Genomic DNA, 9,919 nt, shown 5'->3' with positions numbered 1-9,919 from the left:
AAATTGCAGTAAGTTCTACAGAACGAGAGTAACACTAAAATGAGAGTCTCTTTTTTTTCAGAATTGGCCGACGCCTAACTTACATAGTGTTCATTATATTGGCGGCATGTTTTTGTCTGATGATAATTGTGACACCCTCCGGTATGTACCCCTATGTCCCGTGCAAACAAGCGCCATCATAAATAGGAAAACATGAACAATGGAATTTACTCAATAAGGGATTTTTTGTGCATACGTTATCGCGTGGTGCAACGAGATGCTATGCTATGGTCTATGTTGAGCAATCGTTGCTGTTCGATGTTAGCGCTGCTTATGCCCGGGATCATCACAGTCAAATTTATTATTGCGGCTAACTAATGAGGAATAGTAACCTCCTGAGCAGAGCTTTCTGTGTCGCTCGTTGACGTTGATGTGGATCACTGCTTAGGCTAGAGGAATAGGGGATTAATAACATAAGATTGGAAGAAGGTAAATAAGGACTGAAGATCGTTCATGAACAGGGGCGTGATTCCCCGAAATTCTTTCATTTTTTAACTTACAAGACACTAAATATTGCCACACCTTTGAGGAAAATAGGGCCATTTTCCTTGAGTCCGTCCACATATATAAGTTTTTTCACGCAACCGAGAAATCTCGCACTTGAAAAGTCTCGAGCCTTTATATGTGGTCAAGACTGCCCACAGTTTTCCGGTAAAGCACATGGAAAGTCCCTTTACTTTTTGTTCTTTCTTTTCCAGATAATGGCATGTTGATTACCGCTTTTGCCATCTGCGGATCTGCATTTACCAGTGCAACCTATGGCCTTGTTTACGTCATATTCACGGAACTGTTCCCCACAGTAATCAGGTAAAAAAGAAACCATTAAAATTATCATCTTTGAAACGCATCTTTAGGTAACGCACTTTGCGCCAAGCTTTCGAGACTTTTTTCCTTATATAAATTGGGATAATTAAGGGAGTGTTCATTAAAAGATCTAAGGGGGGAGGGAATATTTTGCCTCAGGACACCATAAAACTCAACAACTCCTTCGCGCGAGGGGGCCTTGGTGGCGCAGTTGGCAAAGCGTCACTCTGTGCCTCTGCCTCTCTCCACTTGGTTCTGGGTTCGATTCCCGGTTTCGACGTGAGTTGGGTTGGTCTCGCCTATGCTCCGAGGATTTTCCTCTAGGTCCTCCAGTTTTCTCCCCGATCTTAGCTTTAATCCGTGGTCAGACACGAGTTGTATGGCGGCTCTCTTCAGGCACCTTCCCAAGCCTTTCAACTCGACCACGTCTGTATCTGGATCTGCGCTCGCTTAATTCAGCATCTAGCTGCAATAAGAGAGATTAGCTACTCGAATTTGTTCATTTATGAACGTAATCTTGATATGTATAAATCCTGTATGTAACCTTAAGAGATAAAATATTGTTGGCAGGAGTAGGGCTCTCAGTACAGGGTCTACGATAGCGAGGCTTGGAAACGTACTGGCCCCTTTTATGGCAGCGATGGTGAGTGATTAGTGTACGTCAGGACGACGTTTTGGCTGGCCGTCATCTTGGATAACAGGCCTAGGCCCAAACGTCAGAATTCCAGCGCGCTCGCCCTAGACTCTTTTAGACCACTTACCGAAAATTGGAGGCATCTAACAATGATTCCTCTAGTTCGGGTGTAGAGTGTGTTCCGAGAGCTGTGAGGCAACAGAGCTGTGAGGCAATAGGCTACGAGGTGGAAGGCTTCTCCTAGTGACCCACCCGCCCCCTCTCATTTTTTTTTGCTCTCGTTTTATAGTTCCTTCTGCAATGCATATTAAGATTCAATTTATAACAAGAACGATTTCACCTTAGCATAGTTCGACCCTATTCTAACATCAAAATGAAAAGACGGCCTCGTTGATGAAAACCAAACCAAATTCATAAATTATCCAGTATCCATCCAACCATAAATAATCATTTAATCTATTCATATGGCTGTCTATTTTTCGCGCAAGCACCAGAGTGTTGTTCAGTTGTGAAAACCAGACCAACACAAGATATCAAAATATCCAGTTTAATCTTTGTTTGTTTATCGAGGGTAGCATATTTAACCGAATATACAGTTTTCTAACATATGGCCCTCGGTTAGTAAGCACTGTCACTGGGGGTGGTCACTACCAGAGGGTTTATTGCGTCCCCAGTGGTTCTTTTACGTCCCTTCAGTTCAGGTTAGTGTAGTGCAGCTGGAAGAGACGGGACCTCCGGTTTAGTGTCCTTATCCGAGAAGACTGGAAACACGGGAGAATAATTTCAACTCACTTGTGACACAAATTCGAATCAAGGCAGGAACCCGAAAAAATCCCCAGTTTGAGCCAGGATTCGAACCTGGGCCACAGCGGTGAGAGGCCGACGCGCTAACACACTAGGCCACCCATGCTTCCACTATCCTTTTTTGCGCTGGCGTTTGGATATGCGAAGTGAAAATGAAACACGACAATATAACAACATGCTTGGTTATTCGTGCCGCGTGACAATAACTGACCAATCAATTTCCGAAGTAGTTAAGTTATTCACAGCTCGTTTTCACTTGCGTCTCTAGAGGAAACTAGGCTTTATAGGCTCCTGTCCATAGTGAAAACTAGACTTTACAGGTTCCTGTCACTAGTGAAAACTAAGCTTTATAGGTTTCCGTCACTAGTGAAAAAAAAGGCTTTATAGGTTTCTGTTCTAACGAGTAATGGATTCTTATCTCGCGTCATACTAGGTTCACCTTCCTGGCATCTCTATGAAGCTACCAATGGGAATCTTTGTCGTGCTGACATTGATCGCTGCCATAGCAACCTACTGGATCCCAGAGACCAAGTTCGCACCGATGCATCAGACAATCGAGGAGGCGGAGGGCGCGAAGGACTATTATGGGATGCCATGTTGTGGAAACTCACGGGTCGACACCAAAATTGCCGAAGATTTGACTGATATTAAGTCAGTATCCATGGATACAAGATTATAAATATATATTTTATACACAAAGCTACAGATATTGTCTTTTTCAAGTTATATTCTACACTGTATCTATTCAAAGTTCATATACATTCAATTTTTTCAACAAAATTAGAAGTCGACCCCACTAACGGTGGCCAAGACGAGACTGCTTTGTTATTTGCCAAAAATATAACCGAGAATGGAATCCAAGTATTAACCATCAAACCCAAGCAAAATGTATGAATTTCTTCTGAGTTTATTGCGTGTTTGACAAAAAAGCAAGCTGTGCTCCTGTAATTTGTTTTGTTGTGTTTGTCGCTGTGTTTATTGCGATTCGAGTATTCTGAGCTGACTTTGAGGAGAGGTGTGTTGACTGGCCATTTCCTCTTGAATTTTTCCACGGATCTCCTAGAATGCTGTGCAATCTGTAATAGCAGCAAGATGGTTAGGGAGGGGTGGACATGGTGTTTTGAGTCCATGGGATTGTACCTGTAAGATCAGAATAAAGATATATATTTGTCTCTTAGGCAGTGTTTGCTAATCTCTTTCCCTTGGTTTTGTACTTTGGGCGGTTTGTTGAGGGGGTCGATTTTGCTGTTTATCTTTGTTTGAAATTTATCAAAAAAACTGACTAGCTTTTGTTTGAAGAGTAGTTGCTATCACTTTGGTTGGATGCTATTATTCAAGACCATTTATCCTTTAGACTGATGCCTAAGTATCTTAATCTCGCTGTCTTTATTTTGCATTTATGATTTTTTTTTTTTGGGTTGTGGGTGTACTTCTAGGCAGGTGCAGGCCGGCTGAGGAGTCAATGGGTTAAAATGTAAAATAAATCAACCGTATTACAACGTATTACACTCGTTTTCAGTCACACGTGCACCTTGTGTTTTTCGTTTCCGAGTGGCGACTGTTTTTTGGTGACGGGAGCCATTTCGCAGTTACGGCAGCCGTTAGACCGCTAACCAATGAGAGAGGTGAAAAGCACCAAGCGTCACGAAAGTAAACGAGAGACACATACGCACTAAATCAACAACAACGTTAAGCTAAGAAACAATTTGAACTTTTTGCTGGCTTAATGTTTATTGAAATTTTCTCGGTGACGATAGCCACAGAAGGCGATCCTCTATGGTGTAGTTTGGTTGTGATCGATCTAAAGCTGGGAGAGTTGCATAACAGGGCAAATTCAAGTCATGATAGACGCCCACCAAAACACAGTTGTGACTCGTAAACGAGAGGCACTGGGTGCACGGGTGACTGAAAACGAGTGTAAAAATCAAATTTGTCTATTAAACATGAGTTGTCCATGAAACAGGAGTTTTGATTGGTAGAGGTGAAAACTGTTTTTTTTTCTATAAAAAATAACGACACACCAAAAAACATAGTATTAAAGGAACTACTTCGGGCCTCTTCGGCTTCGTGTATTCACGACTTAGAAAGAGCGTCGCGCTACAATTTTGGAGCAAGTGACACTGATGAAATAATGTTTAATATGAGGTCTGAGTGTTGAGGCTCTGAGAAAAATCAGAAAATAACAGTTTTATGTTTGCCATGTAAAAAGAAGACCAAGAGATTATATCTATATGCAAAATGTCGGCGAGCAGATTTGACATTTTCGAGGCGGCGTAGCCAGGATTTTTAACAGGAGGGGGCCCCAAAGGTCCTTCCAAGGCATTTTCTCCTGTATTTTAGATAATGTCTCATACATTTACTGTATTTTTGGCTGCTAGAAGTGGGGCCCGGGCCCCCTTGGCCACCACCTGGCTACGCCCTTGAATTTATTCTGGAAGAAAACCATTTTACCAGCAAATTAATGTTAGCATGTTACACAACCCAACAAATTGATTAAACATGACAATGATGTGCAATTTGTCTTTATAAACAAACTGACCATTAAACAAACTAAACATATCTCTATGGATGTGTTTTGTATCCTGTTAGTATAGTTCTAGCTGAGTTATTAATATGGCTTTGGGGACAAAATTTAATTTTGCCATTTTCCCGAGAAGCGTCGGCAGGGAAGTAATCAGCTATGTATTGGGGGATTATTAGTATAGGAGGAGGTAATATCGTCAAAGTGGCGGGTTGTTATGGGGATTAACGCAGCTGTGTCCTCTTTCTCCGTTAAGAGCACCTCTGCTAAGAACACTTTGTCATTTGAAAAGAAATCAAGCGTAAGACGACGAGGAAATAGGGTTAGGATTAACTATTTTACCAGGTGAGTTTGCTACAAACACTGATCTCAAATTTACTTAATTCTTCGGATTTTTACTGCTTTTGTCATTCGCAAGGATTCCAACTGTAGTTTGCCTAATCTATAGCACTTTTAAACTCTGCAGGTGTTTTAAATATATATATATTTACCAGCAGTATAACGCGATAAAGTAAAACCCAAAAGCGACGCGAGCTTGCGATTTTTTTAAGTTTACAGTCTGCATTAAAGCTGAACAGGTCCCTAATGGTATCGATCAGGTGCTGTAAGAAGCGTTCGAGTAATCATCATAATCAAGCAAAACCCATCGGGAGCTTTTAAATTTTAAGATCTGATGTCTGCAAAAGTTTTTAAACTGACAACTGTAGTTCATTGAGGTTTCCGATGAGCAGAGTTGACAAATTGATCGTATCACTAAAATAATTTTTTACTAACTGTTCATTCTTTTTTTCTGTCCACTCTAGATTTCTGTTTTTTTAGGAAAATCTCATTGATCACCGTGTTTTTGCCGAAATGGTCAAGTTACCACTTATCAGTTTCACCGCCGCGCTCGGCGAAGATCCAATTAAAAGATAGTAGATAAAAAATATGAGAAAAACAGTAACATGAGTGAAATGGGATTACTTTTAACTGCGTATTTTGACGTATTTTTGAAATATGATTTTGTTTGACAGAAAAACACTAATTCTATATCACTTAATTTAGTATAATACTCACCTAATCTGGACGAATAAACAAATACAACACTTTTAAACTTAGCCCTGTGCCAACACGAAGAATATATCTTATACACGAAAAGGGTTAAGAATTCTATTAATTTTCCAATAAATAAGGGGATTCTAATTGACCTTATAATCCGCAATGTAATAAAACTTGTGAAATGGTTGTTTTTTTCACTGATGACAGTGAAGTGAAAAGGCCTAAATCAACTAGCGGGAATAGATACGTATATTTTCTATTTATCTACGACATCCCATGACGTATTCATTGCGAATAAAAGAATATAACACCTTCTCTACTCATAAATCTATGTGAAATTTAACTTATTTTGGAAATGTTACAAATACTTAAACTGTTAAATATGTTATAAGAATGATATCTAAAGTGATCGTTAAAATTTATACAGAATATCGACAAAACTTTCTTGACGAGCTATCAGTTGTCGAGCTTAAACTGACAACGTAACCCTAAAAATCAGAGAATTAAAAATTCCTGCTTTTTGCAGGCTTTGATAGTTTTTATGGCTAGCATGCACTTGCACTTAACAAATGATTTTCTTTTAAATGATTGAATAAGAATATGCTTTCAAATTACCATCCAAAACCACCATTTGGTTCCTAAAAGCAGTCAATCTTATTACATCCAATAGGTATAGTTGTAAGACTATACAATAAAAAAACAACGGAAATTGCACGAAAGATTGGACTGCTGCGAGGTAGGCTTATAGTAATTAGAGCCGATTGTGGGCACCTCAAAAAAATTTTTTTTGCTCCAGTACACAACAACTATTAATTTTAACCAAACAAGGTAAAAAAAACGAACTCAGTCGAGTATGCGCGCCGCTAATAGGGTTTAGAAGCTTGAGGCTTTATTAGTAAATACAAGTCTTCTTGCAATGGGTTTATAGCCATATATATATGGATGGATCTACCCAATTTGAATACACCTTTTCGCGTTAAGAAATTAAATACTTGGGAGGCCTGTAGTTTATTACCAAAATGAGTCTCAAACGGCTTTTTCTATCAGATGGTTATTAGGTGTAAAATAAATTGTACAAAATGTTGATGTCTTGTGTGTTCTGTGTTTCTGCTTTTGGCGGGAAGAAACGCGCAAGCCCGTTTGAGCCTCTCTTTGGTGTAGCCACAGGCCTCCCAAGTATGTAATTTTAACCGCGAAAAAGGTATATTACGTAATGAACATGGGTGGTCGAGATTGGCTGTTTTCAAAATATGAAAAAAAAAACGATACTTGATACTTGATTAAAAGCAGACTGAGCGACTCGTTTGAATTAGCCGCTAGAAATTGATGCCTTGTGGGACTCTGAATGGCGGTGTGATTGACATCTTACCCTAATCTCTATAGGTTGCAGTAACACATGGATAACACCACGAGCGTGATGTCATCCGATCCACTCGGTAGATCTCCCCTTCAGGTTGGATTTGAAGTGTTTTTCGCGTCTCTCATCACTGTCGTGGCGTTCCTAGGCAACGCATCGCTGATCTACATCCTCCACAGGGATCCCAGACTCAAGAGTACTAATAACGTGTTCATCGAGAGCCTTGGGTGGACGGACCTGTGTATGGCTGTATTCAAGATGCCCCTCTGGGTAATGTCTATACGTCACGGAAGCTGGGCCGTCAGCGATGTGTTCTGCCCTTGGTCCGCTGCCACCATGTTTACGTTCGGAATTTCGTCCATTCTAAACATGGGCCTCGTGGCTATCAACCGTTACTTCAAGGTGGTTAAACCGCACGTTTATTTGAAGATATTTAAAGACAGACGTCGCGCGAGGATCTACGCGGCGCTCGTGTGGGCGGTATCAATTCTCCTAGCTACGCCGCCCCTCTATGGCGGGGGCTTCATGCATTATCACCGCTATTTCTCTTTGTGTACAATGTCCTGGGAGATCAAATACATTTCTTACGTAGTCGTCGTAGTCGGAGGTGTCGTCTCAGGCACAACGGTGGTGATCTTCTTTTGCTACTACAAGATCTACAAGATGATTCAGTCAAGCTCTAACAACCTACAAGCCCATACGGCAGCGAGCGAGGTACAAGTCACGCCCACGGCGCCAACTGTTGACATCCGGGTCCTTATGTCAGCCTTCACAGTCGTCTGCTTCTTTTTGGTCACGTGGGTACCGGTATCTTTTATGGTGACGTATGAGAGCGCGGGAGGGCGGTTACCCAGGCTAGTATTTGCTGTTGGCGCGTACTTCATGTTCGTTGGTAGCCTGGGTAACCCCTTTATATATGGAGCTCTTAACCCTAAGTTTAGGCGAGCCTTTGCATGCGCCTTCAGGTGCAGGGGATTTGACGGCAGCGGTAATAGAGTGGCAGAGTCACGTGATTTGCAGTTATCGACAGCTGTTAGCTTGGGAGGAAGAGGAAACATTACGAACAGAATAGCACCCCTGACTTCGTGAAATTTGTTAGAATGGAGTGTTAGATTGCGGCTGCGATGAGACTATAAGAATCGCAGAAGGGATCTCAACCAGTTGTGCGTGGATGTTTTAAAATGATGGGAACACTTCCCTCACGGTCCGTTTGGATTAACCCCGCTGTTAATAGGGTCGGTACCCACAACACCGTCCGTGGTAGATAAGCAGTAGCGATATTTTTATTCGTGTGAAGATATGAATAAAGTTTTTAATTACACGACTTCGGAAACTCTCTCTTGGTAACTAGGTGTCTTTAGGGAGTGTTCATTAAATACGCTGGGGGTTGGGGGAGTGGATTTTGATTCCGTCCCCCAGGGACTCTCGCTTGGATCAAGTGCCCCCTCCCCCAGGGACTCCTATTTGGATCAAGTACTGTTTACCTCATGCACGGATGCAACACGCACGAATCAACGCTACAATGTTCAAGGTGAAGAACACCTGTGCATAAGACCAAAAGGACAAAGCTCCGGGATAGCCGCACAATCAACCGAATATGACGTCATGACACAAGCCAGAATTTAAAAATGTTAATTTGAATTATTCATATTTAATCATAAGCAGTTATATATTGAGAAAAACATATCAAGGTATAATTTTAGTTACTCTGTAAATATAATCGGTTAGTCACATCAAGAATAAGGTTATACACAAAAGGCCAAATGATTGATTTAATATTTTCTGGTGTTGGTAAATCGCTAGTAAAAATCATGAATGAAATGATTATTGCTTTATTGCTATGTAATACACGAATTGTTTCGTAGAAATAGAGTCTCATCCATGACATATTACAGTATGTATGCACAGGAGTAAAATAATCTATTTCACTGCAATTAAAATACATCATATGAAATAAATCACTATAAATCCTTATATGCTACAACAATTTAAAATACCTCACACATCAAATCATAAGATTAAAAAACTATATATCTATTTACCGATAAGTAATCCCAATCAGGATAAGAGGGGAAAGAAAGATGTCTTCCTTGTCCCAACAGGAACCAAAATTGCGATCCGGGTGAAAATATGCCGAAATACAAATACACTTAAACAAAAAACCATGATATAAGCAAATAAAATATGAATTCATATTTTATTTGCTTATATCATGGTTGTTCGTTTAAGTGTATTTATATTTCGGCATATTTTCTTGGATGGTTTTTATAATGATTGTCTAGAAACCTGGTAAAGCGCTAGCTGAAGGCAGATATACCCCTGCTTGTTTACCACCGGAAAAGCCTTCGTACGATTCTAAAAATAAAAAAAATCTGGTATGAGCCCAGGTTAGACCCCTTGGTCAATGACTAAGCGGACACGAAGGGCCAAGTATAGATGAATTAAAATCGTTTCGCTCCCCATGGATAAATGTTACCTGATTGTAATGGAAAATATAAAGGTTCGGTTGACTAACGCGAGGAGCAGTTGTTTCTAACACGACTCTAATCAGACGAGGGCTGAGTTGAAATGGTAGCCCTACACCTGTAATTCTTTTTGCAATTATGTCCATTGATTTATTTGTCTGACTAGGAGCCTCTGACTGTTATATCCATGGTTATTGTGGCGTTGTGCTAGTCATGGTCATTAATGTTCCTAGATTTATGCATGGTTATGGTCCTAA

At 40.5% G+C, this 9,919-nt stretch overlaps 2 protein-coding genes across 2 annotated transcripts in view; both read left to right on the top strand.

The window, feature by feature from the left end:
- Positions 1-1,513, top strand: part of LOC5514426 (organic cation transporter protein) — a 3,882-nt gene extending 2,369 nt beyond the window's left edge. The window contains exons 4-6 of the mRNA XM_048724395.1: positions 62-141; positions 738-846; positions 1,414-1,513. Coding sequence (XP_048580352.1) covers positions 62-141; positions 738-846; positions 1,414-1,498 — 274 coding nt within the window. The 3' untranslated portion in view covers positions 1,499-1,513. The remainder of the gene's footprint in view (positions 1-61; positions 142-737; positions 847-1,413) is intronic.
- Positions 1,514-6,881: 5,368 nt separating this feature from the next.
- On the top strand, positions 6,882-9,392 carry LOC116619304 (rhodopsin, GQ-coupled-like). The gene has a single exon (XM_048724389.1). It carries the CDS (start codon positions 7,237-7,239, stop codon positions 8,284-8,286), a length of 1,050 nt encoding a protein of 349 aa, XP_048580346.1. The 5' UTR covers positions 6,882-7,236; the 3' UTR covers positions 8,287-9,392.
- The last annotated feature ends 527 nt before the right edge of the window (positions 9,393-9,919 follow it).

The sequence above is a fragment of the Nematostella vectensis genome, chromosome 1 (genome assembly GCF_932526225.1).
Source record: "Nematostella vectensis chromosome 1, jaNemVect1.1, whole genome shotgun sequence".
NCBI lineage: Eukaryota > Metazoa > Cnidaria > Anthozoa > Actiniaria > Edwardsiidae > Nematostella > Nematostella vectensis.
This window is presented reverse-complemented; position numbering and strand designations above follow the sequence as displayed.